We start from the raw sequence: 14,782 nt of genomic DNA, 5'->3' as shown, positions 1-14,782 counted from the left end.
TGTGCCTGTGGTGTGATCTATGTCTGGGTATGTGGTGTATGTTGTCAGTGATGTGTGACTGTGTGAAGTGTGTCTGGGTCTGTATGTCTGGGACTGTGTGTGTCTGGGTATGTGATGTATGTTGTCAGTGATGTGTGACTGTGTGAAGTGTGTCTCGATGTGTCTCAGTGTGCCTGTGGTGTGATCTATGTCTGGGTCTGTGTGTGTCTGGGTATGTGATGTATGTTGTCAGTGATGTGTGACTGTGTGACGTGTGTCTCGATGTGTCTCAGTGTGCCTGTGGTGTGATCTATGTATGTCTGGGTCTGTGTGTGTCTGGGTATGTGATGTATGTTGTCAGTGATGTGTGACTGTGTGAAGTGTGTCTGGGTGTGTATGTCTCTGTGCCTGTGGTGTGATGTATGTCTGTATGTCTGTGTCTGTGTGTCTGGGTATGTGATGTATGTTGTCAGTGATATGTGACTGTGTCTGATGTTTGTCTTTTATGCCGGTTCTGACGGTAACCCGGAGAAAGGATAATTTTTTTTCCCTCTTGTTCTTTGAATTAAAGGCGTGGGGTGACTGAGAGGCCGACAGCTTGAGAGGAAGTAAAGGGACTCCCTCGGGGTTTAAAGGGCTGGCCGGCCCGTTACTGGGCTTGGATGCACACGTGGCTATATGCTCAAATGCCTCTGCCTGGCCGGGGCCGGGGGAGGGCGGTTAACTCTGCTCACTTTTGTTTAGGGTGTGCATATGTTTTTGTGACAGTGTTTACATTTGGTTTGTACACCCCTGTAGTCACACCTGGTTAACAGTAGGCGAATATGTTGCATTCCACACACACACGCACGCACATCAGCGCGGTTTGCGGCACTCTTCGCAAGCGTTCGTATCGCGACTGGAACAGAACTGTGGGCTGAGGATTTTTTTCCTGGCCGATGGGATGGGATTTCTCGCACAGGACTTTGCTCGTCAGTCGGGGCTCTGAATGCGGAGCGGTAAGGATGGCTGCCCCGCACCGGCCGCTCGCCGCTTGCGTGCTGCTGCTCTCGCTGCTCCGGCTGGCGTCTGGAGACGGTTCGCAGTCCCCGACTGATCACAAGAGCCCGCCGACGCCCGGCGCTCACCACGGCCCCCTGGCCCGGCACTTCGGCAAAGCTCGGCTGCTGGTGATCGCCGCTCCCGGTCCTCGGGACACGTCCTACCGACTGATGGAGAGGCAGGTGGACCTCAAAAACAGAGCGCTGAGGTGCGAGCTGGCGCTGAGGGATCTCCTGTTTCTGGTCCTGTTCCAGGGCAGCCGGCCGGCCCGGGGCAAGTTGCTGAGAGTGTCTCAGGAAGGTAAGGTACTGGAGGAGAGGCTGAGGCCGGAGGTGGTAAAGCAGATCAGCCAACGACTGTCCTTGGAGCCTTCTCGCTTCGGCATGGTGCTGCTCCGGAAGTCGCTGCAGGTCTACGAGAGATTCCCGTACGCGGTGAGGATGCAGGCGGTGCTGGAGACGGTGGACCAGATGCCCCTCCGGAAGGTGGAGAGTTTGACCAGGAGGGCACAGAAGCAGAAATGCATCGGGTTCCGGGCCCGGAAACCCTCATTGCAGGCCCCCGCCGGTAGGAATTTGGCCAACGGGACCTCTCCCACTGGGACCCTCCCTAACAGATCAGTAGCCAACAGCACCTCTCCCTCTGGGAGCCTCCCTAACAGATCAGTAGCCAACGGGACCTCTCCCCTTGGGAGCCTCCCTAACAGATCAGTAGCCAACGGGACCTCTCCCCTTGGGAGCCTCCCTAACAGATCAGTAGCCAACGGGACCTCTCCCCTTGGGAGCCTCCCTAACAGATCAGTAGCCAACGGGACCTCTCCCCTTGGGAGCTTCCCTAACAGATCAGTAGCCAACGGGACCTCTCCCCTTGGGAGCTTCCCTAACAGATCAGTAGCCAACGGGACCTCTCCCTCTGGGAGCCTCCCTAACAGATCAGTAGCCAACGGGACCTCTCCCACTGGGACAGTGCGCATCAGGACTGTGCCCAGAGGTTCTCAATCAAATGCCCGGCTAAGACCAGGTTTGCCCAGCTCACGGAAGCACTTTCGGTCTCCGAACGGAAGGTACCCAGAGCCGCCCCGAACACCGGCTGTGGGACGGCGGAGGCAGAAAGCTCTGAGCTCGGAACGGGGCGCCGCTAGGGCGAGGAAAGCCAAGTCACCTCGGAACCCGGCTGGCCCGGGGCAGGAGACTGTGAAACAGCTGTTGGGGCAGATCGAGAAGAAGGTGATGCTGATGAAGATGGCCAAAGCCAGGCACCCCCTCCAGACAGCGCCCAACACTGATGGGACCCCAACCGCGGCTCCTCTTCCCGACTCCCAACCCCCCGCCCCTGCGGTCCAGCGTCCGGACGGCGGCAGCCCTGAAGAGTTCACGGCTCTAGCCTTCAATCCTGATACCGCAGGATCTCACTACGGCCAACGCCAGGTCACCGAGGACCCCATCCTCCGGACCACCTCGTGGAGCCCCCTCCCCGAGCACAGCAGCCCACCGGAGCGGCGGCCAACACCGGCTTCCAGTCCCAAGCGCTCGCAGGCGGGGAGGGGGCAGAGCGAGCCTCCGCCCGACAGAGTCTCCACTCCCGGAGAGAGGAACGGGGGCCGTCCCCCGCCGACCGCTCGTGCCAAAGCCGAGAAGGTGAAGGGCAGAGACAGGGAGAACTCGGGGAAAGGGAGCAGAGGCAAAGGCCGGAAGAACAGGAGGAATCGGAAGAACAAGAAGGGGTCCAGGGGCTCGAAGCGGGGTGGCAGCCAGCATTTCCTGGAGCAGTTCCGCAACAAGAGGAGGCTGTTGGTGAGTTGGCCCGATTTATGGAGCAATAATGCACGTATTCAAGTCCTTCGGCCCAACCAGTCCGTGCCGACCATGGTGCCCACCCAGCTTGTCCCAATTTCCTTCCTGTGTTTGGTCCTGACCAAACGCTTCTAAAATGATAGTGTTGTACCTGTCTCAATCACCTCTACAGCAGGTTCCACCCTCTGGGAGTTACCTCTCAGGTCTCTTAAATCTTCCCCTACTCACCCTAAATCTATGCCCCTAATGTTAGTCTCCCTACCCTGGGAAAAATATTAGATTAACTTTATTCATCATGTAAATTGAACCAGGCAGTGAAACGCGTCGTCTGCATCAAGGATCAACACAGGGTGGGGGTGGGGGTGGGGTGAGGTATTCCTGCAAGCGTCGTCTTACTTTCTCCATCAACACAGCATGACCACAACTTCCTAACCCTGTTGGAATGTGGGAGGAAACGAGCGTCTCAAGTCCTCCCGGTCGATGGCGGCAACTGAACCGGCGCTGTACAGCGTTACACTAACCGCTGCGCTATCCATCTTAATTATATTTTTAACGTTACCGTGAGGTCGTAGTCCACCTCCTGGCCAGCAAGGAGTAAAGTCCAAGCCTGACCACCCTCGCAGGCGCTCGAGTCCTGGCAAAATCCTCAGAAATCTTCACTGTGTGCTTTCCAGTTAGTCACGTCTTTCCTATAACGGGGCCACCTAACCGTACACAGTAGCCCAAGTTCGGCCTCAGCAATGGCTTGTACAACTGTAGGGGTGGGAGAGTGGGGGTAATAAACTGGGCACTAGACCCCTTCCTATCCCCGCCCTCCCCCGCTACACTCACGCGACAGGTCCACAGATTAACTCCTGTCCCAGAACAGAACCGTTCTGCAGAGATTAAGCATTTTGCGGGGGTATGGGCTGCACCGAGTACTGCGTGCCGTTGTGCTGGCCACTGGAAGGATGCAGAGGCTCAGCAGGAAGCTGCCTGGATCAGATCGTTAAGGTACAAGGCAAGGTTGGACAAACATGCGTTGTTTTCTCTGGAACACCCGGGGCTGACTGAGGGGAGATTTGTTAGAGTCATAGAGAAGTACAGCATAGAAACAGGCCCTTCAGCCCATCTAATTCATGCCAAAACCCATTTAAACTGCCTACTCCCATCAACCTGCACCATAGCTCTCCCTATCCCTACTATCCAAACTCCGCTTAAACATTGAAATCGAGCTCACATGCACCACTTGCGTAGGCAGCTCATTCCACACTCTCACAACCCTCTGAGTGAAGAAGTTGCCCCTCATGTTCCCCTTAAACATTTCACCTTTCACCCTTAATCCATGACCTCTGGTTGTAGTCCCACCTAACCGCAGAGGAAAAAAGCCTGCTTGTATTTATCCTAGAGGTTTACAAAATTATGAGTGGTTTAGAAAGAATAATTTTACCAGGGTCGAAATGTCTAATACCAGAGGGCATGCATTTCAGGTGAGAAGGTGCAAGTTAAAAGGAGATGTGTGGGTTAAATTCCTTTTACACAGGGAGAGGAGAGTGGCCGGGGTGGTGGAGGCGTATGATAGAGACAGTTACGAAGCCTTTAGACCAACATGTGAATGTACAGACAAGAGATTTAGTTTAATTCAGCATCATGTACAGCACAGATGTGGTGGGCTGAAGGGCCTGTTCTGGTGCTGTACTGTTCTGTTTGTGTTAAACCCTTTGAGAGAGCTATCAAGAGTTAAGGCAAAGAAAGAATCAGGCAGCTCAGTGTCTGTTGGCCAAAAGTGAAACTGATTAGAACTGGATTTGAAATGGGTTTATTATTGTCACATGTACCGAGGTACAGTGAAAAGCTTCCACCAGCCAGACAGATCGTTCCGCGTGTCAGGACATCGAGGGGGTACAAAAGGAAAACAGAATGCACAAGGACGTGTTACAGACAGAGTGCAGTGCCCATTGACCGTATGTTGCAAGGACCATGATGAGGCAGATGGAAACCAAGAGTCCACTTTCAGTGTACGAGAGGTACGATCAGAGTGTTAACAGTGGGTAGAAGCTGTCCTGGAGCCTGGTGGTCCGTGCTTTCAGGCTTTTGTATCTTCTGCCCACGGGGAGAGGGGAGAGGGGAGAATGTCCGGATTGGGCGAGTGGGGTCTTTGATTATGTTGGCTGCTTTATAGAGACAGTGAGAAGTGTGGTATGTCGATTCATCTATTCCCCTGCCTAGCTCCCTCACTGTAGTACATGTGTCTCTATCCAGATACTGTCTGTCATGGGGAGGGTCCCTGTCTGCACTACCCTTTCCTCCACCCTCAAGGTGAGGAAGCCTCACTTGACCTCTCCATCCTTTCCCTTCAGTAGTCTGCTTCCTGGTCAGTGACCTCTCAGTGAGGGGAATCTGCTGCTGTCTTTTCACTTGCTATGCTTCTCATAGCATTACAGGCTGCCCTTGGGTCACAAACAGGTTCTCTTCTTACAGACATCATAAGCAAGTTTTAGAGACTAGACATGGGAGCAGAATTAGACCATTTGGCCCATTGAGTCTGCTCCTGCATTCTACCATGCCTGATTTATTATCCCCCAATCCCATTCTACTGCCTTCTCCCTGTAACCTTTGACACACTTACTAATCAGGAACTTATTAACCTCCGTTGTAAGTATACCCAATGACTTGGCTTCTATAGCCGTCTGTGGCAATGAATTCCACAGATGCAACATTCTGAGGCTGTGCCCTCTGGGCCTAGATTCTCCCACTAAAGGAAACAACCTCTTCATATCCATTCTATCTAGGCCTTTCAATATTTGATAGGTTTCAATGAGAACCCTCCTCATTCTTCTAAACTCCAGTGGATAACACCAGTTATTGTCAAAGGCCTTCTGAAAATCCAAGTATACAACATCCACTGACTCTCCTTCATCTGTCCTGCCTGTTATTTCCTCAAATAGTTCCCACAGATTTGTCAGGCAAGATTCCCATAAAGGAAACTATATTGTCTTGGCCCTTGTTATCATATGGCTCCAGGTACCCCAAAACTTCATCCTTACAATATCTTCCCAACCACTGAAGTCAGGCTAACTGGTCTATAATTTCCTTTATTTTGCCTCCATCGTCCCTTCATAAAGAGTGGAGTGACACTTGCAATATTCCAGTCCACAGGAACCATTTCAGAATCTAGTGGTTCAAGAAAGTTCATTTCTAATGCCTCCACAATCTCTTCAGCTACCTCTTTTGGAATGTTGGACCGTACACCATCTGTTTCAGGTGACTTATCTACCTTCAGATTTTCAGCTTCCCAGGCATCTTCTCCTTAGTAATAGCAACTACACTCACCTCTGCCTCCTGACACTCGAGTTTCTGGCACCCTACTCGTGCCTTCCTCATTGAAGACTGTCACAAAACATTTATCAACTTTGTCCACCATTTCATTGTCCCCTTTTATTACCCATCTAGTCCATTTTCCAAACTTAACCAAACTTGTCTTAAATGTTGAAATCGAACCTGCATCCCCCACTTCCACTGGCAAGCTCGTTCCACACTTGCACCTCCCTCTAAGTGAAGAAGTTCCCCCTCAGATTCCCCTTAAATATTTCACCTTTCATCCCTAATCTATGACCTCTGGTTCTAGTCTCACCCAACCTCATTGGAAAAAGCCTGCTTGCATTTACCCTATAAGATATCCCTCATAATTTTGTATGGCTCTATCAAATCTTCCATCAGTCTTGCAAGGAATAAAGTCCTAACCTATTCAACCTGTCCCAATAACTCAGATCCTCAAGTCCCAGCAACATCCTTGTAAATTTTCTTTGCACTTTTTCAGTGATACTGATATTTTTTCTGTAGGTAGTTGACTACTTTGTGAATACCTTGGGATGCTTTGAACAAAAAATGAAGAACAGTACAGGCCCTTAAGCCCGTGTATACCATGCTGATTTTTTAACCACTTGAAGATCAATCCAACTCTTCCCTCCTACATAGTTCTTCATTTTCCTATCATCCAGGTGCCTTGTTAAAGTGGCACTTAGGCTCAAGTTGCAGTCAAGGAGGGGATGGAGGTCATGGTGTGGTTGTACGGGTCACTGGTGAGGCTGCAGTTGGCATGTTGTGTCCAGTTTGATTGGCCTGCTACAGGACGGATGTTATTAAACTGGGAAGAGTGCAGAAAAGATTTATTATTGCCAGAACTAGAGAGAAGATGGACAGACTAGGAACTTTTCCCTGCGACCTTAGGAGATGGAGGTGACCTTATAGAAGCGAAAAAAAGTCCAGTGGGATTAGCTTGGTGAGCACCATGGTTGCTATGGACATGGGAGAGCGAGAGACTGTGAGTATGTGAGATGGTGTGTGTGTATGTGTATGAGAGAGAGAGAGAGACTGAGAGTGTGAGGGAGAGACTGTATGTGTGAGAGTGAGAGACTGAGTGAGTCTGTGTGTATGTGTGAGAGAGACTGTGTGTATATGTGTGAGAGATTGTGTGTATGTGAGATTGTGTGTGTGAGAGAGACTGTGTGACAGTGAGAGAGACTGTGTGAGAGAGATACTGTGTGTGTGAGAGAAAGACTGTATGTATGAGAGAGAAGAGAGAGACTGTGAGTATGCAAGATGGTGTGTGTGTATGTGTGAGAGTGAGAGAGACTGAGTGTGTGTACGTGTGTGACAGAGTGAGAGAGACTGTGAGAGAGACACTGTGTGTGTGAGAGAGACTATATGTGTGAGAGATTGTGTATGTGAGATTGTGTGTGTGAGAGAGACTGTGTGTGACAGAGTGAGAGATACTGTGTGAGAGAGACACTGTGTGTGAGAGAGAGACTATGTATGAGAGAGAAGAGAGAGACTGAGTATGTGAGATGGTGTGTGTGTATGTGTGAGAGTGAGAGAGACTGAGTGTGTGTATGTGTGTGATAGAGTGAGAGAGACAGACTTTGCGTGTGTGACTCTGACTCATCTCCGTGTCTCTGACAGGTGATTACTGCACCCAGCATAAACAGCCGGCTCTATATCCAGCAGAGGGATGAGTATCTGGAGCACGTGTGTCAGCTGGCTCTTCGGCGGATCAGTGTGATCATCATCCTGGGATCACTATCCAACAGCACCCTGACTGTGGAACACTACCAGACCGGTGAGTGACCTCTTCATCCCAAATCCTTCTATTCCAATCTCTCTCCCTCTGCTTTGCACCTTTCTTACTGATTCCAACCTCCCATCCCACCTCCCACTTCTCACTTCCAGCCATCCCACCTCCCACTTCTCACTTCCAGCCATCCCATCTCACTCTTCTCACTTCCAGCCATCCCATCTCACTCTTCTCACTTACAGCCATCTAACCTCCCACTTCTCACTTCCAACCATCCCATCTCACTCTTCTCACTTCCAGCCATCCCATCTCACTCTTCTCACTTCCAGCCATCCCATCTCACTCTTCTCACTTCCAACCATCCCATCTCACTCTTCTCACTTCCAGCCATCCCACCTCCCTATTCTCACTTCCAGCCATCCCACCTCCCTCTTCTCACTTCCAGCCATCCCACCTCACTTCCAGTCATCCCACCTCACTTCCAGCCATCCCACCTCCCGCTTCCAGCCATCCCACGTCCCGCTTCTCGCTTCCAGCCATCCCAACTCACTTCCAACCATCCCACCTCCCACTGCTCACTTCCAACCATCCCATCTCCCACTTCAAACTTCCAACTCTCCCCTTCCCTCTTCCAAGCTTCCCTCCTCCCACTTCCTTCCCTTCTCACTTCCCCTTCCCACTTCCAACCCACCTTTATTATTCCAGTATAAAAAGTATATACTATCAGGCTCCTGAACCGGCGTGGATAGCTTCTCTCACTACCACTCTGAATTGATCCCTGAACATAACCTATAGACTCACTTTCAAGGACTCATTCTTTGAGTATTATTTTTTATCTATCTACTTATTTGTGGAATTTATCTTCTTTTACACATTGATTGTTTGTCTTCGTGTGTAGTTTTACACTGATTCCATTGTATTTCTTTGTTGTACTGTAAATGCCTGCAGGGTGTTGAATCTCTGTGTAGTAGATGGTGTGCAGTATGTATTTTGACCCATTCCTCCATTCTAACCCTCTAATAATCCCCCTCTTCTCCAAACATCCTGTTACCCCATTCTCCAAAACACAGGAGTTTCTGCAGATGCTGGAAATCCAAGCAACACATACAAAGTGCTGGAGGAACTCAGCAGGCCAGGCAGCATCGGTGGAGAGGAATAAATAGTCAGTGATTCAGGCCGAGAGCCCTTGTGAGGAATTCAAGGAGATTCAGGGATTTTATTCAGAACAGCACAGTGCAAGAACCGGCCCTTCAGTCCACAATGTTGTGCTGAACCAATAGTAATCAAATGGCCAACTCAACTGATCTCTTCTGCCTACACAATATCCATATCCTTCCATTTCCCTCACATCCCTGTGCTGATCTAAACGTCTCTGAAATGTTCCTAGTGTTTGTGCCTCGACCACCTCCTCAGGCAGTGCTTTCCAGGCATCCAACACTCTGCGTAAAGTCAAGACTTGCTCTCCCAACTCCTTTGAAATTACCCCTCTCCCCTTCAATGCATGCCCTCGGGTATTAGACATTTCCAGCCTGGGGAAAGGGAAGTCTCTGTCAAGAGATTCAGTGCAAAGGCAGACAGACGTTTAAGTACCATAGCATGTTTTTCACTGGACACTAACAAACCAAGTTCCCAGTTCAGGATGCCAGACAGCTGAGATGGAGTGCAGAATGAAGCCAGTCGATTATTCATGCGAAAGGAAAATCTGGAACTCAGCCAGTGTGGGAATTGGGGTCAGCCAGGGGTCCCAGGACTGAGTCAGACATTTTAATTTGTATCTATCAAAAGATACAAATCAACGCAGAGAAATGTTGAAATAGGGTGGTGGAACATGGCCTGCTCGTGACCCCAATGGCTCCTTCAGGCTGTAATGGCTGGGGGTGTTGGGGACAGGCTCCCACTTCCTGGCGTTGTGCCTCAAGTAACCTCTGACAACCAAGTCCAGCTCCTGCCCTTCACGTCTGGCTCAGCTACTAAACCCAGAGGAACTGTTTCTAATGACAGAAGAAGGGGCATATGTGGGTTACTGGCACTTTAAAACCAGTCGCTCTGGGCAGATGGGGTGTTCATCGGCATGGTTGGTAGTCCATCTAGGAGAAGGTGATTTCAAAACTCCGCTGCCTTGTGGCCATACCCACTCATGGGGAAGACTTCGGGGGTAAACCCCGAGGGAAAGGTCTGGAGCTGGAGACCCTAAGGCAGTCCCACATTGAGTTCAATGCTGACTGGCAACTCCTGCGATGCTGCTGGAGCCAAACTGTATCGGTCTCTGCCGTTCCTTTGATCAGCTGTGTGGGGGAGGCCTGCTGCATGGACTGCAGCTTGCTCTCCATTTCGTACTGGCCTGGCTTGTGTATCATGTAGACAGCTAGGACACAACATCCATGGTTGACTCTGACCAGCAGAAGGCCTCATGTTACCCCAGTGATCAGACTGGCAAGTTACTCTGCCTCAAGATACTGCCACATCTTCTTCCCCACTGCCATCAGGTTCTCGAACTGACCCCCCAAAAAAAACAGATCCCCCCCCACTGCCATCAGGTTCTCGAACTGACCCCCCCAAAAAAACAGATCCCCCCCCGCCATCAAGTTCTCGAACTGACCCCCCCCCCAAAAGACCAATCCCCCACTGCCATCAGGTTCTCGAACTGACTCCCCAAAAAAAAACCGATCCCCCACTGCCATCAGCTTCTCAAACTGATCCCTAAGAAAACCATGCCCCACTGCCATCAGGTTCTTGAACTGACCCCCAAAAACTGAACCCCCCCCTGCCATCAGGTTATTGAATTGACCCCCCCCCCACTGCAATCAGGTTCTCAAACCGAGCCCCAAAAAACTGACCCCCCCCCCACTGCCATCAGGTTCTCAAACCGAGCCCCAAAAAACTGACCCCCCCCCCACTGCCATCAGGTTCTTGAACTGACCCCCCCCCCCCAAAAAAAAACCCAGACAGTATCTCGGCCTTTAGTTCTCTTTCCCAAACTACTCGGGTTCACTGTTATTTTGATTTGTAAGTCACAGTACTGTGCTAAACTCTTCAGCACATATATGTGCAGTAGTTAGGGTGCCAAAGACTTTTGCACAGTACTGTATTTATCAACGTGGAGTGGAGAATGTGTTTGTAAATCTGGCAGGAGCAAAGGATGTTGGGAATGGTGAGGGTGGAACGCCGCGGGAGGGGTTTGGGACAGGGGGCTGGTGAGACACCAGACAAGGTCATTTGATTCCAAACAATTGGTTTATTGATCATTACAGAATGTCTCTTGTGCTTCCTATTCCCTCCCCTCTTTCTTTCTCTTTTCCCCTCTCCCTGCCCCTTTCCCACTCTCAGTCCACAATAGAGACCCGTATCTAAATCAGGTTTATCATCACTCACATATGTCATGAAATTTGTTTTTTTGTGGCAGCAAGACAGTGCAACACATAAAATTACTACAGTACTGTGCAAAATCAGGCACCCTAGCACAGTAGATATAATTTATCTTAATTTATTTTATGCCTGTCATGTTTGTGATGACTGAACTACTGCTGCTAAAAGCTAATATTCATGGTTAGGTACACCCGTCCATCTGCATGCTAATGTAAATATCTAATCAGCCCATCACGCAGCAGCAACTCAATGTGGAAAAGAATGCAGACAGGGTCAAGAGGTTCAGATGTTGTTCAGACCAAACATCAGAATGGGGAAGAAATGTGATCTCAGTGACCTTGATGATTGAAATGATTGTTGGTGCCAGATGGGGTGGTTTGAGTATCTCAGAAACTGCTGATCTCCTGAATTTTCACACACAAGAACCTCTAGAGTTTACAGAGAATAGTGTGTAAAATCAAAAAACATCTAGTGAGTGGCAGTTCTGTGGGCAAAAATACCTTGTTAATAAGAGAGGTGAGAGGAGAATGGTTCAAGCTGACAGGAAGGGGACAGTAACTCAAATGACCCCGTGTCACAACAGTGGTGTGCAGAAGAATGTCTCTGAATGCAGAGCACATTGAACCTTGAAGTGGATGGGCTCCAGCAGCAGAAGACCACGAACATACACCGAGTGACCACTACAGGTCGCGTGACTATGTCAGTAAACCTGAACTTGTTGCAGGCACGTGGGTGAATGTGGAGGGCATGATGCAGGAGCTTATGGTCCTTTCAGAGTCTCTGTGGTTTCCATTTCCTTGACGTGTCTCCCTGTTTCTGTTTCAGAGAATGAAAAAGCCCTGGATGATCCCATGACTGGACCTGTCAGCGAAGAGGTGATCACAGAGCTCAGGAAAGATTTTGGCATGACTTTTGATGAATTCTTTATGGTGCTGGTGGATTACAACATGAAAGTGAAGGTGAGAGTCGACACAGTTTTGCCATTTTCATTGAGTTCACTTTGGAACAGAAGATTGGTATTTCAGATTCAGTATTTACTGAATTTGGGAACACAGCGTGGAACAGGGCCTTCCAGCTCTCTGAACAGTGCCGTCAGCATCCCGAGCCTAGACATGGGACAATTTACAATGACCAATTAACCTGTCAACCGGTACATCCTTGGACTGTGAAGACCCAGGGCACCCGAGGAAACGGCCGCCTTCCACAAGAGGACATTCAGACTCTCTCAGGGGACGCAGGATTGAACTCCGAACTCCAACAGCCCGAGCTGTAATAGCAACTATTACCGTTACGTTACCTTGGTACATGGATATAGGTCATGAATTGTGTTATGTTGTGGCAGCAGTTCAGTGCAATAATGAAATAATGAGTGTGGAATGAGCTCCCAGATGAAGTGGTAAATCTGGGCTCACTTTTGACATTTAAGAAAAACTTGAACAGGTACATGGATGAGAGGTGTATGGAGGGATATGGGTCAGGTGCAGGTCAGCGGGACTAGGCAGAAAAATGGTTCGGCACAGCCAAGAAGGGTTAAAAGGCCTGTTTCTGTGCTGTAATGTTCTATGGTTCTATGAAATAAAAATTACCATAAGTTACAATCCGTTGCTGGGACTTGTGGACCTGAGTTATAGGGAAAGGCTGAGTAGGTTAGGGCTTCAGGAAAATGAGGGGATATTTGAGAGGTATACAAAATTACCAGGAGAATACAAACTCTGATCTCAAACCTCCACAGCATGCGGCCATACCCACACATGGAGAAGGCTTCTGGAGTAAATCTGGAGGAAATATCTGGTCCTGGAGTTCCTAAAGCAGACCAATGATGAATTCAACACTGACTGGCAATTCCTGTGATGGTGCTGGTACCAAACTGTATTGGTCTCTGCTGTTCCTTTGGGTTCATCAGCTGTGAGCCTGCTACATGGGCAACAGCTTTCTCTCCATATCATACTGTCCTGGCCTGCGTACCAGCTAGGACGCAATATCGATGGTTGACCAGTTGTGGGCCTTATACAAAATTCAAAGTTCAAAGTAAATTTATTATCAAAGTACATTTATGTCACCATATACACCCCTGAGGTTCATTTCCTTGCAGGCATTCACAGTAAGTACAAAGAAACACAATAGAATCAATAAAAGGCTGCCCCCAACAGGATGGACAAACAATCAATATGCAAAAGACACCAAATTGTGCAAATGAGAAAAGGAAGGAAAAATATTTTTAAAAAGGTAATAAATATTGAAAAGATGAGGTGCAAAGTCCTTGAAAGTGAGTCCACAGGTTGTGGGAACAGTTCAGGATTGGGCTGAGTGAAGTTATCCCCTCTGGTTCAAGAGTCTGCTGATTGAGGGGTTGAGGTGTTGCCTGCTCTAAACCAACTGCTCTGTTCCACAGCAATACTTCGACGTCCCCATTCCTATCAAAGTTCTGGTGAATTACATGGACACGTTTCCCTCCAGACTACCAGAGATTGAACAGGAGAAGAAAAGTGGTGTCACCTGCCTCAAGCATGAAGGTCAGGTTAACATCAACAAATTCCTTTTCAGGTAAGATGTGTGTGGGATCTTGTGCCTCCCTGAAGTGGAACCCCAAGTAGCAGGACAGCCAAGAAGGCACATGGTATGCTTGCTTTCATTGCTGGAGGCATGGAGTCGAGTTGCAACTGTCGTGTAAAACTTTGGTTGAGCTGCAATTGGAGTCTTTTGTGTCGTTCTGGTTGCCCCCTTAACAGGACGGATGTTGAGGCTTTGGAGAGGGTGCAGAAGGATGCTGCCTGGATTAGAGGCATGTGCTGTAAGGAGAGCTTGGACAAATGGGTTATTTGCTCTGGAGGCTGAGAGGAGGCCTGATAGAGGTTTATAAGATTATGAGAGTCATAAATAGATTAGATAGTCTTTTTCTTAAAGTAGAAATGTCAAAATTATAGGGCGTATCTTTAAAGCGAACGGGGTAGGTTCAAAGAAGGTGTAGAGGGCAGGTTTTTCTTACACAGAGAGTGGTCCATTTCCTGGAATGTGTTGCCGGGGTGGTGGTGGAGGCAGATATGATAGAGGCATTGGAGAGGCTTTTAGACAGACACATGGATGTGCAGGAATGGATGGACATGGACCATATACAGCACATAGGATTAGTTATATTTGTCATCATGTTCAGCACAGCCACTGTGGGTTGAAGAGCCCAAAGCTGTCCTGTACTGTGTGAGCAAGTCTCAGTCTCTGCTTTCAACAGTATGGGTGCAGATGTCTTTTGTTACAACTTTAGAACCAGCAGGAATAGTCCACCTGGTCCTGTCATTGATCGGGATCACAGCTGATCTCTGCCTCAGCACGGTTTTCCTGCACTAACCTCATTAACACAAGACATAGGAGCAGAATTAGGCTATTCGGCCCATCGAGTCTGCTCCACCTTTCGATCATGGCTGATTTATTTTCCCTCTCAACCCCATTTTCCTGCCTTCTGCCCGTAACCTTTGACACTCTTACTAATCAAGAATCTGTCAATCTCTGCTTTAAGTATAACTGATGATAGCTGTCTGTGTCAATGAATTCCACG

The 14,782-nt window shown here is 49.1% G+C and overlaps 1 protein-coding gene across 1 annotated transcript in view; it reads left to right on the top strand.

The window, feature by feature from the left end:
• Positions 1–672: 672 nt before the first annotated feature.
• LOC132396569 (coiled-coil domain-containing protein 80-like) overlaps positions 673–14,782 on the top strand; it is a 40,124-nt gene continuing 26,014 nt past the window's right edge. Inside the window, exons 1-4 of the mRNA XM_059974227.1 lie at positions 673–2,813; positions 7,755–7,911; positions 12,058–12,191; positions 13,625–13,776. Of these exons, the coding sequence (XP_059830210.1) occupies positions 918–2,813; positions 7,755–7,911; positions 12,058–12,191; positions 13,625–13,776 (2,339 nt within the window). The 5' untranslated portion in view covers positions 673–917. The remainder of the gene's footprint in view (positions 2,814–7,754; positions 7,912–12,057; positions 12,192–13,624; positions 13,777–14,782) is intronic.

The sequence above is a fragment of the Hypanus sabinus genome, chromosome 7, assembly GCF_030144855.1.
Source record: "Hypanus sabinus isolate sHypSab1 chromosome 7, sHypSab1.hap1, whole genome shotgun sequence".
In the NCBI taxonomy this organism is placed as follows: Eukaryota; Metazoa; Chordata; class Chondrichthyes; order Myliobatiformes; family Dasyatidae; genus Hypanus; species Hypanus sabinus.
Note: the sequence above shows the minus strand (reverse complement) of the source record. Positions and strands in the feature narration are given on the sequence as shown.